Below are 21,083 nucleotides of genomic sequence, written 5' to 3' on the forward strand. Positions count from 1 at the left end.
TTCAGCTCATTGGAAAAGTCTGCTCAGACATAAAGACATAAAATTTCGCTTTGTATACTTGTTTCTGTTTGCAATAGCCCTGTAACATGGTGTGGTCTGCCCCTTTTCAGGGCTGCACTCGTTGTCTTTTGTCTTCCGGTCTGTATTTTCACAGCGATCTTGCGTATTTATGAATGAACGGCTCGTTTTAAAATCTTCCCGGTCGACTGACATTTGTTAAGACATCTGCTTTAAAAATTACTGTCCTTATGCTAACTTTCGTTAACTTTACATTAAGTATATCCACTTCAAAAGCTAATTACTCCTGGACAGCAATACTATAGAATTATTCAGAGCGACCGCAAAAACTGAAGTTAAAGACAATATTCTAAAGATGGCTACGCCCTTGTTTCTCTGGCGCATAAGGTCTATAGCTGTGCTGGGCAACACTGTTAATGATGCTTCCCCCTCGTTCACTGATCCAATTTTGTCCAATTTTAGCGTTACTTTCAATAAAAGTGTGATTTTATTTAATTGGCTTGTATTTTTTTATTCAGTATCATTAAAATTATTTAATTTAATTTAAAAAAGTCTAATATTAAAAGCATTTTTGGTTTCGGTATTTGGCCAAGTGCATTCAGTATTTTCGGTTTCGGCCCAAAATTTTCATTAATGTGCATCCCTATTACATAGACCAACGTGTGAGATAACATGCTTACTTGAATGATTGCATGGAAGTGCATGTCCCCCCCTTGTTTCAAAATCTACTGAGAGCATGTAAAAGGAAAATACATATTTTGTGTTTTTCTGTAAGTAAACATTGTGCATTTAATGGTTGTGTAATTCTGTGTACATTATCATTAAATTGTATTAGTTATCAGCATTAAATCGATCATTGGTCGCCTTGATTTTTAGATATCAGCATCTGACTTTGACAAACCAATGCTGACCGACCACAAATTTTAACCAGGAAAATATTGAAATACAGATTTCCTGTAAAGCCTGAGATTCCTGACCTTTATACGTATAATTCAATTACTTTATCGTTTAAAGGTCACACATTTTTTAGGCCGAAACATTTTTTGTCACATACAGCATACATCTCCTCATTATCCGCTAGCTGCCCTTCCCCTGAACACACTGTAAAAAAACGCGGTCTCTGTAGACAGTCCAGGCTCCACAAACGGCAACAAAAACAAACTGGGCCAGCCTGGACCACGAAACATAACAAACAGTGTTCCAGCCAATAACCGACAAGAATGATTTGGGGGTGGGGGTTAGCACATGAAGGGGGGTGTGGGGAGTGGAGGAGAGAGAAGCATGATGAGGGAAGTTAGCTAGAGGAGAGATGTCCTAGACAACGACTAACGTTAGAATTATATTCTCTTGAATTTTGATATGGCCGACATACGACCAAAGAGATGAAGAGAGATCAAGAGAGATTGCCTGACATTTAAACTTCTGAAATGCACTTGACAGCAGCTGTCAAACTCTTTAACAAATCACTGAAGCTTTTTTTCAAACCTTAACCCTGATACCTCCTTTGCCCTGTATAAAGTTGTCTGTATAAGAATAAGAAAATCATTTTAAACTGATGATTGGCTTGTGAAAATATGGCTCTGTAATATCCTACTAAGTATTAGGAGAAGATGAGGGAACATAACAATGTTCATTTACTTTTAAATTGTAACATATTTAGATATAAGTGTAGAATAAGTTTAGGATGGTGATGCATTTGCCAGTGTATTATAAAGGGAAATCCTTTATACCCTAAATACCTTACCCTACCTTAGGGTACTATTGCATTTTGAGTATTGGATTTTTCTATCTTCTGCTTTTAGATCTTCTCTCTACACAGTTATTCAGTATTCTGAGTTCAAATCTCTCTGAACATTTGCGTGTTTTAATTGATTAGTCGGTTCTGGTTCTGCCTTCACAGTGTCTGGTTTTTGAAGACGCTCCAAATGGAGTAAAGGCGGGTCTGGCAGCTGGAATGCAGGTGGTGATGATCCCAGATGATAACCTGGACCGCAGCCTCACCCAGGAGGCCACCTTGCTGCTCAGAAGCATGGAAGAGTTCAGACCAGAACTCTTTGGTCTTCCAGCCTACCCATAAGGACAGTAATCACAGAAGTGATTTAAATTCCACTATATCCTGTCAATTTAAAATATATATATATATATATATATATATATATATGGAATCGGGCTGCAGTGTAGCCTCTGCAATCAAAACCAGGAGAAACTAATCTCTACCATTATTTTCAGTCATGTATTTGCTGTTCAGGGACAAAACAGAATGCTGATTGTTTCATGTTTTTGTTTTTGTTTTTTTTAAGCCAATCTTATTCCTTTGACCACTTGAATGACACAGAGGCAAATTTTGATTATGCTGCTCAATTAGCCTCTGTTGAACCATTAGGCCATATTGACATTTTGCATTTCAACTAATTACAAGGTGTTATTTTTCTTTCTTTCTTCTAATTCAAATGCAGTTGGTACTGTTTCGAGTGTCTCTATGTATAAATCTCAAATTCGATGCAAGCTCACAACTTTCCTGTCATGGTTTAAATTTACTGTAAGTGACGGTTTAACAATCCCACTCGACCAGTCGTGTTTTCTATTAGCGTTACCTTTCCTCCTTGCAAAGGTCTATTAAAATACCAAAGAGATTTTGAGTTTGAACCATGTGGCATAATCCAATAAAGGGCATGCGAGACCGCAGTCGTCTTTCATCTTTCTTCCAATGTCCGCCCTCACAGAGCTGGAGTTAGCATGTTCACTCACTTCACTTCAGCGCTGTCCAACATCAAGCCTGTCTTCTTTCAGCCTTCCCCTCTGGTAAGAGGAAAAGGGGTTTTGCCAGCCTCCGCATATGCCATGTCCTTTCATCCGTAAAGATGGGGTAATCTGGAAAGCTTTTCCTTCTTTAGGACTTTTCACTCCATGAAGGTCTTTTACATGTCATTTCACACCTGAAGGATCCAGGGCTCAGGGTGTGAGCGTCTGGGGCATTTGTTAGTGTGCGTACTAGTGCACCAGTGTTAAAAAATAACTTTTTTTTTTTTTTTTTTTTTTTTAAAGAGCAATATTTCCTCAGGTGAAATTGATTTTCATGGGCATTTTTACCTCTATAAAAGTAAAGGCTATAAAGTTTTTTTGTGTTTGTTTGTTTACATATAAAACATCACATATAATACAAATAAAAGTATTTCCCATTTGTCAAATTCTTCAGTTGAATACAAAAATAAAACCTGTCATCCATTTGTTAAATATTTCAACTGAAATTTAAATAAATTATCAAAACAAAACACTACCAGAATGCATTTTAAATCATTTCCTGTTACCTGTGTGAGATTATACAGCTCTCTACTCTTCAAACAGATCGTTAAAAAGGCCTACAACCGAATATCACTAAATATACCAACTGTTAGTTGGCAGGTAAAGTCACTGTGTTATATGGGACACTTTTGCCTCCTAATTTCTGACCCTGGTACACTCACATTTCTGTGTGTGAATTGGAAGCACTTTTGTGTGCAGTGCATTCATTTAAATGCGTTGCCATGGAGAATATTTGTATGGTGTTTCAATAATTCCAATTTGTTGGTAATTGTTTGATTGATAGGATGAGATTTGAAGCAGGCCTTGTAGTGCCAATTGTGAGCATACATATGTCTGTATAATACAGACTGTGCACCTCCATTGTAATGAAGCATACAGTACTTGAATGAAGCACACTTTGTGCATTTTTTTTCTCTATGTTTTGTAAATGTCTAGCTGAACAAATTAAACGACTTGTTTTCATTGATCCCTTGTAATTTCAATACCATATGACTCATGCCCATTGGAGTATGACATGCAACTAATAAATCTAAGCTAAAAGAAGAAATTAACATATACTGTTGCATTTTCTTTCTCAGTTATTGCATTTATTATTTTAATGAGACCATCTTAAAAATACATTTTAAAGTATTGAAATTGGCTTTTCTAAATTTAAGGCGTTACTTTATTACTTTTGATTAAATATTACAATACAGTCCATTTGACCAATTAATTCAAAATCACTGTGTCAGTAAGTGTGCACAAATGCCCCTGCTTGGCACTTTATGTTGGTAAATATGACTGTTTAATGATATATTTATAGACATATCAATAAGATGAAATGTTTTTTTCTTAAATAAATAATTTATTAAAAAATAAACCATTGATTTTTGAACTCGATTTTTACTGTATTTTTGTATTGATCCAAATTATGGATACAATTCATTTGGGCAAAAGCAAATTATCTTCAGAAGACAAATCAGTATTTTATTTACATTTTTCCCTTTATGTTCCAGCCCTTTACTATTCATACAGTTCAGTTGATCACCGGCCTCATTTATAAAATGTTGCGTAGAAATCATCTTACATGTCTCAAATGTGAGACATGTAGGAAGGTTTACGTCCTACATTTGTCAAATGTGCGTACATGTGATTCAACAAATGTGCACGGTCAAAAAACTTCTGTACGCCTCTAAATTTATAAATCGCAAATGATGTTGAAATTGTATGCAAATACAATTTCCGCCTTGTAAACGGCGCCTAATTAATGTAATTAACATATATAAAGAGTGCCAGTCAACTTACAAATCATTTACTTGATAATGGCGAGCGGCAAGAATTGCTTAGATTTCCAAATTCCTGCAGTACTCCTACTCTCTGCCACAAGGAAAAGTGCATAAATCTGCTTAGACCCTGACATGGCGATAATCACTTTTCCACTGTTTTTATAAATATGAACATTGCCGAAGATTTTAGCTACACACACTCTTAAGCTCAAATCTGTGCGTACACACATTTTATAAATGAAGGCCCCACATCACAGTGCTTGAAGCTGTTTCCCTCACAATTTATTTGTCTTTCTTATTATTTCTTACTTTGCAAATGTAAGATTGATCTTAAATTCTCATTTAATTTGCATTAAAATGTCCTAAAAATTCTTACTGTCTTCCCTTAAACATTCATGATGTACCCTGTGATTAGAAAGAAAAAGCACTGTACATGCATAAACACTGCAACAACCTGCATATGCAGTGTTTCTTCATGTGCAGACTGGACCTTGCAGGCATTAAAATGCCGGTCTCATTTATAAAATGTTGCGTAGAACCTGTCTTACATGGGAATACTTACATTTACATCTACATTTATTCATTTAGCAGGTGCTTTTATTTGAAAGGACATCATGACAAACATCATACATTTATGCAAGTGTCTGCAAGTATTTTGGTACCACATGACTCTATATGATGCCAGTGCTGAACCAATACAAACCAGGACGGAAGCACCTGGGACTGAAAAAGCACTCGGGAGTGACCTGACCTCCCCAATGCATAGACCTTGTGTGGAATGATTCCCATGTAATTTTGCATAATATACTTTAAAGGCTAGTATTTTTCCTATGGGCAAACCGTTTGTATTTTTATTTTTATTAACAGGCCCATCACACTCCTCACAACACTTCATAATTTAATTGACCTACAAAGTCAGTGCTTCGAGGAGTTAATTTATGTCTGATTGGAACTTGAAATGAAAACACCCAAAAATTCAAAATATTCACATTACGTAATAACATAAATCCATAGTGCCACTGTGCACTGGTGTAGAAGCTGTTGCATTTGTCTATGCACAGCATAACAGACGGAGAGGGGGAGATGCCTTAAGCTGGCCATCGGCCATATCCTCAGTTTATGTAAAAATGAGCCACATCTGCCTGACCGGAGCACTGGAAAATCCATCCTGGGAATACTTTGATTGGTCAGGAATATGGCTGTCACCTGACCGCCTGTAGGCAGAGTATAATATTCAGGTCTGTAGGGAGGTCAGTCTGCATTATTTGAGGCTGGTTTAAATGGCCAGGGAAACAAGGGGTCAAAGCAAAATGACAGAGTTGGAGAGAGAGAGAGAGAGAGAGACAGAAAATACATGATTAGTAAAGATATGGAAAAGGAAAGCTGAAAGAGAAGATGGCAAAAGCAAAATGATAAGGAAAGGAAAGAGGGAATGGAGCTGGAAAGAGGGAATGTTGCTGGAAAGAATGCAGGAGAGGTGACAGTGATATATAGGAAAAAGAGCAGGGAGCAGAAACCAGGAGAGATGGCTCTTTTCACACGTTCTCTTCATCTATTCACTGCAATACCAGAGGGGCAGAGTGCGTGGCTACATTCATCCTCAATGTCAGTCTTTGTCAGGATTTTATCAACACTCAGGGAACCGGCTCTTACGTAGACCAGCAGGACATGCTCTTCCAAAAGATTCTTGGTATAGATGACCTCATAGCAAACATAAAAGCCTTTTGTATCCTCTTAGAGACTGTCAAGCCCTATTGGACAATAAACTCTACAATAAAAAAATAAATAAAACGGATAAGACCGACAGTCCCTGATTATCTAAAACTGCCATTCAGAAATTACACTATGGCCCAGTTTCACAGGCAGGGCTTAGATTAAGCCAGGATTAGTGCATAGCTCAATTAGGGCATTTAAGTAGCTTTTATAAATGTGCCTTAGAAAGAAAAAAAGAAAAGAAAAAAATCTTCAGACAAAACAATGGCACTGACATATTTTAAGGCATGTCAGTGCAAGTTGCTTTCAATTAAAACAGCTCAAACATGCATTTTACTCTGGGACTAGGCTTAAACCTTGTCTGTGAAACCAGGGGTATATGTTCTACTACGAAATAAAACTATAGGGGCTCTTGAGATTTAAAGGCCTCTCAGTGTACCACATTAATTGAAATGTATTTCATATGTGAAGTTTCTCATTTAGCATGGGGGTTAATTATAGTTAAATGAACTCCATGCTAAATATCCAAAAATAGTGTTATTATGCCAGTATATGACTTTGAAGAAAATAGTCAGTTTAGAAAATTATAAATATAAGGAAATTGAATTTAAAATTATCAAATTTTAATATATCAACAAAAATAGTGTATGATAAATACTAATAGTGTAACACAATATTTATCTTATTTTAATATATTATTATAATAATTACATTTTGTTTTGTTTTGTTTTGAAACAGAGAACATGTTTGAATGTTTGTTTCCAAGATTTTCAATGTGGTCTCCAACCCACTTTGAATAATCATCCAGAAGGAATGATGACATATACTTACACAAGCCTCCTATCTCTCATAAACAGACTTGTATATGAAATATTGCAAGCAAAAACTTGAGATCACCAAGATCAGATTGCAACAATTCTCAACTGATCATATATTTTGTCCCACAACATTGTGTCACAAAGCATCATGCAATATGGAAGGAAAGAAAATGCTCACAGGCTTTGGATGATGCCTTTACTTATGAAAAAAAAAAAAAAAAAAAAATATTGCTTTGCAATTTTTCTGGAAGTGAAAAGCAGCCAGAGAAATCAGACATGAGGTCGCAGCATCCTTTATTCATACAGGCTTGATGAGAAAATGAATTCTATTATAAATTCTATTACAACTGCAGGTGGTGAAGCAGAAATGATGGGGAAGAGATAAAAAAAGACGCATTTAGATATGCAGGAAGATTTCAGCAACAATCCTGCTGCCTAAGACTGAACTATTGTTTCTACCGAATTAGTTATTTCTCCTACAAGGAGAAAGCAGAATCTCTATAAAGGTTAAAATCAGTATTTTATGAAGTTATTTTTGCTTACTAAGAGCTGAATAATACAATCTTAAGTTAGCTTTACACAAAAAAGGGTGATCACTGTTATTTGCTATTTAGAGGTGTTGCTGTTTCTTTGGCATCACATTGCTTGTAGGCATGTACTGGTGTCACAACACAAGTTTGATGCCATTTAATGTCCTTGAGGTTTGTGCTTCTAAAACTATTAGGCTTATATATGGAATTTGCCATATGAATGAGAAACATGCATGTGGTTGGCATAAGCAGTTACTCACTCTCCATTTCTGTCACACACAGTTTTTCTGTCTCTGTCTCTCTTCCACTACACGACATAAAACCTAAATAACTTTCTCTCCATCACCAGAAAGCCTGTCTAAGAGATGACACTTTTTCTTGCTCAGCCAGCAAAAGAGCTGGTGGTGCTCTTAAAAATACAGATGTATATTTGGGTCTCAAGCCTGCCTTCCTTCTCTTACTGTACATGTGAGCAGGTCAGAACTGCTCTGCTGGTTTGTGCTTCATATTAATCACTTCTTGTTGATAGTTGTTTGATAACGTAGTCAAGCTAAAGGCTAATCATATAAATTATCATTATGTGTCCGACATTGCAGAAAGCGATAAAACATATTACCATTCGGATACATTGACTTGTAGACGACCCTATAAATCGATCTTCCTTTTCTTCTGAATCAGTTCCTGGTTCAAACATGTATGGCTGAATTAAACACATATTTCTATTTGCCATCATGTAGCGTTTAGTTGAGTAAGTGGATCAGGTAGTCACAGGCTGGTGTGTTTGAGTGAAGGCGGGGCTAATTTGCATATTCATGGATCCATGTATTAAATGAAGCAAGGCTGCAGTTACATTTAAGCTATTTTAAGGCATGAAGAAGTTATTCACAGGAAAGAAAGAAAAAAAAAACACTAATGTATTTAAACTTTTAAATATGTCATTATGCAGGAGGCTTTAATTGTATAAAGAAAAACTTTTTATATATATGACAAAATTATTTCACATTGTTCATATAATGCATTATTTTACTACAATTTATTAATTTTATCAATACTTATCTTTAAATTTACCAATTCACTACAACATTCCTCTAGAAACATAATAGCTTATCCTATTAATTTTAATATATAAATATATATTATGATCAATTGGATTTTTTATGTTTTTGAACAAACTCTTATGCTTACCAAGGCTGCATTTATTTTATAAAAATACAGTAAAAACAGTAGTATTGTAAAATATTATTACACAATTTAAACAGACTGTTTTCCATTTTAATATTTTTTTAATTTTATTCCTGTGATGCAAAGCTGAATTTCCAGCATCATTACAGTCTTAAAGCTACACTGTGTAATTTTGTAATTAAGTTGATTCTCAGCTAAAAACACTTTGTTCTTTCAAAATTATGTGCTCATTCATGTGTAATACATTACTTCCATCAACTAATCAATTATTCTCGTAAGAGTAGAATCTGCCATTCAGAATACATACGAGCGAGTCGCTCGAATGGCAGCAGCCATATTGAAAATACATTAGCCAAAGAGGGACATGGAAATTCAAGCTTCGCCTTTCGCGCTTTTACACTCAGTGGCACCGTGACGAATGTGAGGGGGAGACTACTCGCGACTGCCGGCAGATTTGAAAGCCTGTTGAAGATGGAGGATCACGCCTATTCTCGAGGACATGTAACAGAGTCGCCAAGGAAGCAAAAGAGAGAATTAAAACGACAATGTGACTGGCAAATCAACAAGACCAAAGTCAATATTGGAGTGGCTTTTCCAAGATGGAAAGAGGATTTTAAAAGTGATGCCAAAGTTGCCTGCTTTCTTCTCGACAGGTAATTCAACCTATTTGGGTAAATCCAAAGTTTTATAGTTGCTTGGCTAACTATAGCATGGTTGTGTATAATGCTAGAACGACGTCTAGGATACTTTTCCTCGCGTCAGTGATGAAAAAGGATTGTTTGTAACATAAATCTGTGTGCTGCGACGGATCACAGGCGATGAATAGTTTTACTGGCGCCAGTTGTAGGCTATATCAAAGGGCACTGTAAATTTTAGTTATTTTTCATTGCTTTTACTTTGTAACACTCATGGACAAAGTCGAACTGGAAGCCATGTTAATCTTGGAATAATACGGCCACTGTAGGAGTTAAAACGCCCTCGGAATGGGAGGGGCTTAAAGTAATATTCAGTTGGAAGTCATATACAATTTCACGGCTAGATGGGAGAAAATCTTACACAGTGTAGCTTTAAGTGTCACATGATCCTTCAGAAATCATTCTGATATGCTCATTTGATGCCCAAGAAACATTTCTTAATATCCCATTTGAAAACAGTTGTGCTGCCTATGTGTATATATATTATATATTATAAACGGATTATACATTTTTTCAGGATTATTTGATGATTAGAAAGAACAGCATTTATTTGAAACAGAAAACATTATGAAAGTCTTTACTCTCATTTTTAGTAAATTTAATGCACCCTTGCTGAACAAAATTGTTTTTTCTACTAACACCAAACTTTTGAACAGTAGTGTACATTTGTCTTTTCTCAGCACATTTGCACAATATTTGGACAATATTTATATTAAAGTTGACTTGACAAATATTTTTTTCAAGAAAATTATCTGAAGGAATTGAACAATCTCTGAAGAAAAAACATATAATAATAAGTACACCCTTAGACTTAGCTGGTATATTGACCCTTTGGCATAAATAACTTAGGCATTAATTATAATTGTCACAGTCTCAGTAAGAGAAATGTTTGCCCATTCCTCGATCCTTTAAATTTCTTTACTCTTTTCCCAGCAGTGTTCATTCTCCAGTAAAATGATGCACAATTTGTTCAGTATTTTCCCTTGTGACTATTCAAAGATGATCCCTTCCTCTCCATCCACGTTTGTTCTCCTCGTCCCGCTGCCTCCTGGCTCAGGAGGGGGTAGGGGCGGGTCGATGGCTTTGTTGCTGTTGGGTCTTGTTGCCTGCTGAGATATCAATAGATTGTCGACCATGGGAGAGTGTTGTTGAACAGGGTTGGCAAACTGTCTAGGCTTTTAAAACAATGGTCCTTCTTGCTGACAGCCATTTTACAAGTTTGTGTGTGCATGTTTTTCTATCCCTCTGTGTGTGTGTGTGTGTGTGTGTGTGGTGTGTGTTCAACCTGCTGTTATCAAACGGATATTGAGCTGAGCCTATTCATGTGATTCTCTTATTTATACTTTTCAGCTAATAGCACTGATAAAGCACATTAGTATCTTGGATTGGAATCAATTTTTTTTGCTGTCATCAAAGCCACGGTACACATTGTGTTTCTCAAAGGGAATATCTTGATGAAGGGGATTTGATTTTCATGCAGAAAATGTTATTTGAAAATCCTTAAAAAATATGATTGTGTGTATGTGAGAAAGGGTGATGTCAAGGCTAATCAGTGGGGGTGTTTACAACAGGGTGTGTTACGAATATATATCAGCACTCATGCTTGAGAAATGAATTTAAACTAGCCTGTTAATCAATGTCATGAAAAAGAGAGCAGGAAACGGATGTGGTGGAACCGATGATGGACGAACACACAGACACGCACACCTGCACACAGTCAAATAATTAATTGATGCCATTCAGGGTTCAAAAGCATACCGTTTTTTGTTTGCACACTAAGTAATTGTACCAGCAAACATTATGTATAGCCTAATTAAAGTTTATTTCAGACAACAATTTAAGGGAGAATTTGTTTTAGAGAGCTTTTCTGTCAATCACACATATGCACACAGACATCAACAACGCAGAATGCTAAACTGATTCAGAATTTCTGGAAACATTTGCATCTCTATTTACAAATATATCACACATGGCCAATCAAGCTCAATGCTACAATTACACCCTATTTGGATGAGGTGTTGGCCATGTGAATGCTTTGAATCGACTGGAATAAATGAGTAAAAGGTTAAAACGGATAATTTCTCCTCACTAAGAGAGGATGTAACCAATTTATTATAAATCTTTATTGAAAAAAAAAAAACACTACAGGTTATAGAGAGAAATCTATAGTCTAAAGGAGGCATTGAGTTGATTCACTGTCCGAGGTGCTGAAACAGCATATTGTGAATGATGGTCCTCTGGCTCTGTCCAAATGCTGATCAAACGAACATTGCACTCCACCAAATGGCCATTGGAGCCTTGGTCTGTGTAGTTTCAGTTGTTGTATCTGTCACAATATCGGATTTTCACTACATGATCATCATGGCCAAAATAATGAACAGTAACGATATTAATATCTATAAATAAATTATCAGTCAAATTTGTCTTCAACTCATACGAGTGTAAGGAAATTGAGAAAGAGTTTGTATAACTGTACAAAAGCATAACAAATAACCTACTGTCAATCAGCACTTCCTGCAGACTTATAGATTCCCGTCTTTTTTTATAGAATGCAAAAAAAGTTCAAAAGTGATGAGCTAACTTTTCTGCAGGTATCTTTTTTCAGGTGCGGGTAGAGTATTTCGCTTTTGTATTTTTGTGCAGCACTAGTAGCTACACACTGGCTGCATCTGAAATCTCATACTTCCCTAATATAAAGCCATGAGGCCACGGGAGAGGAATGGCAGTGAAGCGACACAACTGACACTGGTAGGTCACATGATAATCACAACATGGTGAATGTAGTGCGTCCGTTTTCAGTGGACACAAAGTAATTACTTATTCAAAATAAGTACCAACTCAAGAGAGTATGTGATTTCGGATGCAGCCATTGTGTTTTCCTATTCTTTTTTTTATCATGGGTGGTAGTCAATATTAAGGTGCAATACTGCCACCTACTGTGTTGGAGTCTCAACCATCTTGATTTTACATTATTACCTTGTGTGTAGTAATAACATGATATCAATGATTTTTTTAATTATTATTTTTTTTTATATTTATATCTATATCTATCCTTACTGCAATACCCCTATACATTAAATGCTGTTAGAAACTGTTTCTACGGGCAGATTAGAGATCACTGTGATACATAGTTTGAAAAAATAAATAGTCACACTGTGAAATATACAGTAAATTTGCAAGTATTTGATATGAAGTCTCATTGTGAGATATGATGCCACATTATAGAGATACTTGATCCCTTTGTGAGTAATAAAGTTGCATTTGCAAGATATAAAGTCACAGCTGGGAGATGCAAAGAGATACTGTTTTTTTCCCCCCAGTTTCTGGTAACTGTGTAAAATAAGAAATAAAGTCACACTGTGAAATATCAAGTCGCAAGTACAAGATAGAAGGTATTTTTGTGAGATATAATGTCACATTAATTAGATACTTAGTCACTTTGTGAGAAATAAAGTCACATTTGTGAGATATATAAAGTCATATTGCCAGAAATAAAGTGACAACTGGCAGATATCAAGTGATATGGCAACATATAAAGTCACATTGGAGATACAGTATAAAGTCACAATTACGAAATAAAAAGTGAGACCGTGGATTGTGACCGTGGACAATTACTGTACCTTTATATTATCCAAAACGGAAGTATATAATAGATCAAAGGAAGTTTTACTAAAAAAGTGCTCTACAAGCATGTCTTATCCATTATAGACACACCATTTTGAAATCCTTAGAAGTTTTGTTTTCATTGCACTGGACAACCTCTGACAGATCCAATGAGCTGTTCTACAAAACAGTTTTCAGTGTTTGATGAAAAAAAAAAAAAATCCCGGTCTGCCTGTCATGATCACCATTCACCAGTCACTATGCCTGTTTCTTTTACACAATACATTTCCCATAATCCTCCCTGTACACCCTTCTCACCTGCCCGTGACCTACAGGACTCCCTCTCCTGTCTCCCTCTCGCGCCTTCGGGGAGGGGGGAGTACTGTCAGGGTTATGTTTGTTTTTCCTTTGTGTTTTTGGATTTTTGTCTTCTGTGTTATTCCTTTTAACCAGTTTTCCCCATGAGTTTTATTCATTAATCCCATTCACCTGTGCCTTCTCCATCAACTCTTTAATTATCTTGTTTGCTCCTTTGTTTGCCTTGTAATAGACCTCAGTTTCAGTCTGGTCCTTATCCTGTATTGACGTTGTTTTGAGAAATGTAGTGTGTGTAAAGGAAACAGGCATGGTGACTGGTGATCCTGACACTGCCATAATGTTGTGAATTATTTGGTTTTGTTGTCAAGAGTGAGGTGAAATTTAGGCTACATTAGTGAAAATGGGAATGCATCTCTTTCTGGCTATTTATGTCCTATTCATTCAGTTACACATGCAAAATAACTGCTATTTATCAGTCAGCCCAAAATGAGTGGATAAACAAAGGAGAATAAATAGAAGTGGGAGGAAAAAAAAAACAATGAAATCATTTACAAGGTGGGGAGCTATTTTGCTTGTTTTGTTGAGTTATTGCTTTGCTTTTGTGAACACCCAGTCCTCTTGTGGAAGCTTTTCAGCAAGCGGCCTTACATATTTGCAGGATAAAATAATCAGTTACATCAGGAGTACAGAGGCAAACTAATCCATCTATGAGCTATTGATAAACACAGAATTGAGAATACAGGAAGGTGGAAATAAGTGTCTCTTAAGGGTGAATGCAGGCAGGAAGTGGGGAATGTGATGGGGCAGAGACAGAAAAGGAAGCACTGCCATGAGTAGCTTTTACATGCATGAGTCACAATTAAGCTCTGTCATGTCACAGTCAACCAGCATCTGGTGAGGAAGGTATTTCAACAGTTATCTAAAAAACGCAAATCCTTTCATTCCCCCTACAGGATGTCGACTGACTCTAATTCAGAAGCAACAATCACCCTTTCAACGTTTATCAGGGTAGAGACATACTTTTAATCCATTTCAAATGAATAAAGGATGAAGCGACATACACTGAAAAGAATATTGTCATTGACATTGTTTCATTCATGGGTCAATTGACATGCTCATTCTCTTGTTTGGATCTTTGAATTTAATCAGAAATATACTAAAAATGCAATTCATACATACAATGATTTAAACAAACGTCTTAGCCTATATGATGAATATGTTTTTTTAATTTTTGAATATAAATCCATTTAGTTATTTTTTAGGGTCAAGTGTCAAGGTAATACATGAATGAAATGCTTGAAAAGAGAACCTTATTAGTGGCATCATCTTTTATTATTTCTTAGGTGAAAAAAAAAAAAAAAAAAAAAAAAGCAGTGACTTTAGAATGACTTTTGTTTGATAAATCAATGTCATGTGGTGTGTCCAGCAAAAAAAAAAAAAAAAAAAAAAAGTGGTGCAAGTCACATGGAGGGAAAATGAATCTAAAATATTTGTCTTCATTTTTATAATTAGACTAAAAACAACTTTAACAACAACTAATAATAATCATTATTATCATCATCAACATTTTTAATAAAAATAATAATAATAATATCAACATCAGAGAACCGTGGGCATATGAATGTCTCAATTGTTGAAATATTAATTGGTTGGCTGGCAGAAAAGTTTGGGAAGCCCTAACAGGTATTCATGGTATATGGAAAATATGTAAAATGTTTTTAGACAAATATGAAACCAACATGAACACTAAGATTACACTTGCATGCACCTTAATCTGTCATTGATCCACATTTTCAATATGCTTGGTAACAAAGGAATTGCGAGTGGATGATGCATATGTACCCGCATTGCTCTTTCTTGCCATTTATAAATAGGCAGTCCAGCCTTCTTCACAAAAACAACTTGGGTTCAGTCAAGGTACAAATGTACTTTTCTGTTCTATTTCAGAACATTTTGTAAAAGCTGGAAAACAGTTCCTGTTGCACCTTTGCATAAATTGGTTTGTCTGAATTAAAAACTGTGTAGGAGATGCCATTGCTTGTGCTAAAAGTTGAAAAGTTTAAACAGGTACAGGACGGCTTTGGTAAATAAATGCATGCTGTGTTGCTGTGACAGTCCCCAAAGTCCCTCAAGTTGTTAGTCGTATAGCGATTTGAAGGAACAAAAACACACGGAAAGTACTTTGAAAGTCTCCAAGGAAGCTCAGCGCCATTGATGTTGTTCCATTCTTGACCTCACAGCTTCCAGATCCGGTATGGGAGCACTCGCAGGGACCCAGACAAAACGGAACTATCAAAGGGATAAAATAGCAATGTCCCATGTGGCTCAAAGCAAAAAGAGTGGCATTTTTACAGAGACCCTTTGTTCTGCAGAAAGTCAAAAGAAGCCATGTGGATCCACTCTCCTACATTTCCCCCATCAGAATACATGTGCATGCTGCTAACAAGGGATGAGGAGGAGGGGAGGGAGATTAGAGACTCTCCACGCTGATTCTCTCTTCTCCCAGTAGAAGCAGCTATCGAATCACAGGCCATGGACAGAACGATTTTTAATGAGCCATCAGACATATTAAGACTGAAAAAAAAAGAGCCATATCCTTTAATTTCCCTTCATTAATTAGACGGAATTCAGACTCATCAAAGGCAGTCGGGGAGCCTCCTCATGGTGAGAACGGTGAAATGGGGAAAGAGCAGATTTGGTTCCAGGGCGCTTCAAAATTCCCCCTGGGACATATTCTATTCCCCACACATGAGAAGAAAGAGGGAGATACAGGAGGAGGAAGAGTAGAGGACGGACAGACAGGTTGTGAATGCTTGGGGCCTGATGTAATGGCATTCAGTTACATATCCAGGAAATAGAATTAGAAAAATAGAATTTCCTCTGAGGTGCCACTTATATAAGCCTAATGCACCAAATAAAGAGGCCAATTTTCTTATAAAAAGTGAACAGGTAAAGAAATATGTGTACCAAGCCTATAAATACTTTATTTGACATTACTGTATGTAACAGTAACAGTAGTAACAGATGCACATTTCTTTTTTAGTTTTGAGGGCAGGTGACACACTTTCTAACAGGCATACCAGGTTTCCATGCTCTCGCAGGGCTGAAGAAATAGGACATTGTTGTTTTGTGTATCTACTTTGGCAAGTGTGTACTAAGTGTGAGTGTCTCTTGTTGTAGTAGCAGGACATCAGGAAACTGAAGCCCTTCTTTGACTGTGAATACCTTCTGGCATGTCTTGAAAGAAAACACAGGTTATGACAGGAGAGTATCCTTAATAAAAAAGAAAAGGTCTTACAGAAAAGGAACATCTAGCATGTGCCATACTCTATGTATTCATGTTGGTTTCAAATAGTGAAAAACGTTATTCCATTTTCAAGAAAAGTTTAAATTGAATGCCATATTTTCCTTGTATCTTACTGTGTATTTAAATGATTATTTTCCAAATGTTTTAAATATGGTTTCAAGGTTAAATGTATATCATCTATATCATGATCATAGTCAAACCACATATTTTACATCTTAAACTAACCTTGACTTGTCCTAAAAAGGTCAAATTATCTGACTTATTGAGAGAATGAATGGCCTCAACACAGTCATGAGGCTCTCAAAAAAGAATAAATAAATACATTATTGTTGTTATTTTTGTATATTGTTTTTTGGGGTGTCCTATAATACACTGATGATGATGATGATGATGATGATGATGGTGATTTTTTATTTTTTTTGCCTGGTAGCATGATTTCTTTTTTTAAATATTAATAAGCAGTGAGGCATTTTCATTTAAATATTTTTATAAAAAAAAAAAAATGATGAACTACTTTGCATACTTTTTTATTCATTATCAGGCAGTTGTATCATCCTATTTTTGACATGCACCAAAAAAGTTGAATTATAATTAAAAAAGATCATATTCAAAGAGGTGGATTAAACTCGTATGTATGGACTGCATTTGCATTTTTTTGTTTTTGTAAATTAATAGAGCTGAACTTGCAGGATCTGGCGCTGATGGTACAGCCGAGTCCTTGACAGTATGTTACTGATTACTAACATGCCGAAAATAGTAGTTCCCTATCAGTCAGTCACATTCGAAGTTACGTCAGAACTGACCTGACAAATTATCTCGTCTGAGAGCCCAATCACCTTCGAGTATAAACTAAACGAGCCAATGCACATTGGTGTGCGAGATTTGTGTCTACCGGATGCCTATCGCTGCATCGGAGGGTAAGCTGCAGTCCTCCGCGGATGAAGACTCGGCTGTTTTGTCCCTTTCGGGGTGAGTAGCATTGTTCGAGTCTGACCCAGAGCTGACCACTATGCTTTCCCGGGCCGCTGAGAGCGTTGGGCTGGAGTGGAGGCCACCACCGTGTCCCGAACGTTAGAGGCTGGATGATTGGTGTCTCAGGGCGGCCGACACTGACCAACAGCATCCCACCCCAGTGTCCTTCTTCCCGGAAGTGCATGAAGAGGTTACCAAAACATGGAAGGCACCTTTTTTTTCAGCCCGAAATCGAGCTGGTTTTTCCTCTGCCCTCATTACCCTCTATGGTGGGGTGGCCAAGGTGTACGTGGAGATCCTCCTGGTGGAGTGTGCAGTTGCGATGCATCTCCCATCCAAGGCCTATAAGTTCTCATCCATGCTTACGGCCATGGTTTACAGTGCCGCTGGACTGGCTGTCTCCGTCATACACCCCAGGGTAGTTCTGACCCAGGTTTGATGCAGGAACTGCTCACAATGACAGGCCTTACCTTACGTGCGACGAAAGTCATTGTGCAGTCCCTGGGTCAGACGATGTCCACACTTGTGGTCCAAGAACGTCATCTATAGCTGAACCTGGCTAAGGGAGACTCCCCAATCTCCCAGGCTGGCCTCTTCGGCGACGTAGTAGAGAACTGCTAGTAGAGCCCAGCAGTTCTCGGCAATCAAGCACATCCTGCCATGGCGACCCGCTGCTGTCTCCACCCCGCCACCGGGAGCAGCATTTTTGGTCAATGAATCGTGCCTGGAATTCGGACCAGCCAACTCTCATGTAATCCTGAGACCCCGGCCTGGATACGTGCCCAAGGTTCCCACCACTCCCTTCAGGGACCAGGTGGTGAACCTGCAAGCGCTGAACCTGGAGGAGGCAGACCCAGCCCTTGCTTTGCTCTGTCCCGTCCGTGCTTTGCTCCTGTACGAGGACCGGACACAGAGCATCGGGACCTCAGAACAGCTCTTTGTCTGTTATGGAGGACAGCAGAAGGGAAAGGCTGTCTCCAAGCATAGGCTGAATCAAACTTCCAAAACATTTTTGGATGTGCGCTCTTTTTCTTTTTTGAATTCATATGGTCCACTGTCATGCTCCCTGGGGGTGAGGACTCACTCACGATTCCACTTGGAGTGTGTCCTCCTCCTTGGCATTGGTGCACAGCGCCTCGCTAGCAGACATTTGTTGAAGCCCTGTCCTTTCTCTGCCCCGGCAGGTGCGAGGGGATAAGGTGGTTTACACAGGGCACTGGAAGGGGCAGCAACTGTGGTGTTTTGGTCGGGATCCCAATTCGTCAGGTCAGTTCTGATGTAATGTCGAATGTGACTGACTGATAGGGAACTTTTTGGTTACTAATGTAACGTTACATCCCGTCTCCACAATTGCTGTACCACCGCTGAATGGCCTGGACACCACGCAAAACTGTGTCCTTATATATACCCGCTTTCCTGGGGGCGTGTGATGCAAATCTCGTACACCAGTGTGCATTGGCTCGTTTAGTTTACACTCAATGGTGATTGGGCTCTCAGACAAGATCTCAGTTCGTCAGGTCTCTTCTGACATTCTGTCTCTGTTCCCTCCTTCAGGGAACAGAGGTTACATTAGTAACCTAGACTTTAGTTACATAATCTATTAGATCATACATTTTAGGTAATATCTACTTTTTGATTACTGTTAGATTACATTTGATCTAACTTGTTTATCACAGGATTATTTGGTACCAACTTGATAAAAGAACATTTAGTCCATTCTTTGTCAACAACATCAGGGTTTCCCAAACTGGGGTCTGTCTAGGAACTGCTGGGGTTGTGAGTAAATGAATAGCTAATAATTAATGTAATCATAAAAACTTAATAAATAAATATATAAATAAATTAACATATTTATAACATCTCATGTGACCATTAATTTGAATAATATTTAATTGTATAACAACACTGGGTTGCACATTAACATTAGCTCAAATGATCTATAGGGAATTTTAATAATCAATCATGAATATGATTAATATATTGCATATTACAGTTACATTTATAATTATCGAAGCTGAAAATAGATCGATCATATATGAATGACTACCACAACGGGTTATGGTTCGTCATTAATATAGTCTTATCTCAGATCGAGTTTATGAGATAACTTTAATGGAATTAATTTAGTTATCAGACAATCGGTTTGTCCAGCAAAACGGCCGTAAGATTAACTTATCAACTCTCAAGAAAAATTATCCTTCTTACAAACGCAAGAAAGAGTTTTTTTTTTTTTTTTTTTTCTGGCCTTGAAAAAGAACAACTCTCTGTGTTTGTAAAATTAGGTTACTTAAATCGTAACCAGATAAAGCATGTAGCTAGATCGAAACATCTCATTGACTTGGTTATATGAGCATCTTAGACAGAGACAGTCAAGCATATAATGGTTTTAATAATTAAACTAATTACTACATCGAACTAAGGGATACAAATTCTACAATTTACACGAGTATGCATATAACAACACAAACCGTAAACGAAACAAAACGGATAACAGATGATGAGAGAGAGAGAGAGAGAGAGAGAGAGAGAGCGAGGGGATGAAAGAGTGAGCGAGAGAAAGTGAAAGCAAAAGATCATCTGAAATGATCACAGTAAACTAAATCACAGACAATGTAACCTTGAGAGAGACAACAAGAAATCACATCAATCAAATCCAATCAATACTTGCGTATGGTTCTCCTTGTATTTGTGAAAGACGAGCGTGCGTGGGTCGTCCTTTTGGATCTGTGCGTTCTTTCGTGTCTTCCGGTGCGAGCAGACTCGTGCGAAGGTTTAAAGGTTCGCAGAACGTGAAATTACCAAATAAATGATTCAGAGTTCCTCTCCTTTGTGGGGGAGAGGCGAATATGAAAATAAAACTTAGTAAAGGAAAGAAAAACGGAGATGAGGGAGTGACGCGGAGGTGCGCGCCCGGAGACGGTGGCCGAAGCCGAAATTGGTGTTTCCCGAAGTCTGACCGGAGAGGACGAGAGACCTGAGCGCGATCGCGGGAATTTCAAAAGAGTCTCTGGGTGTTTCTCAATATGCGTTCTTCAGCGATCTTGCGTCCTTGTGTTCTCGTTTTACGTCATCATAACCGTCGAAGTTCAGACCCAATTCTCAAGAACGCAAGTACAGAGGACGCATGAAAGAACCCGGATGTGTTCTTGATACCGAGGATGCATCGAATGCAGACTTGAGCTAGTACTCACCTGGTGTCCCAGAAGTCATTGCGGTCGGTTCCGAGTTTGTTCTTCCAAGGAAGCTTGGCAAGACCGGTCTCCACGAGAACACAAGTCCGTTCTCTGCGTTCTTGGAATTGAGAAACAGCCAAAGTCTTCTTTGAGTTGAAGTTGCCTGCTCCGTTCGCTTCATTGAAC

At 37.6% G+C, this 21,083-nt stretch overlaps 1 protein-coding gene across 2 annotated transcripts in view; it reads left to right on the forward strand.

Moving 5' to 3' along the window:
• Window positions 1-3,003, forward strand: part of pudp (pseudouridine 5'-phosphatase) — a 64,586-nt gene extending 61,583 nt beyond the window's left edge. The window contains exon 4 of one of the 2 annotated variants that reach the window (XM_081362431.1): window positions 1,919-3,003. In XM_081362431.1, coding sequence (XP_081218557.1) covers window positions 1,919-2,095 — 177 coding nt within the window. In that variant the 3' untranslated portion in view covers window positions 2,096-3,003. The remainder of the gene's footprint in view (window positions 1-1,918) is intronic. The other variant, XM_081362432.1, reaches the window with a different exon arrangement.
• The last annotated feature ends 18,080 nt before the right edge of the window (window positions 3,004-21,083 follow it).

This window comes from Scardinius erythrophthalmus, assembly GCF_964197995.2.
Source record: "Scardinius erythrophthalmus genome assembly, chromosome: 3".
NCBI lineage: Eukaryota > Metazoa > Chordata > Actinopteri > Cypriniformes > Leuciscidae > Scardinius > Scardinius erythrophthalmus.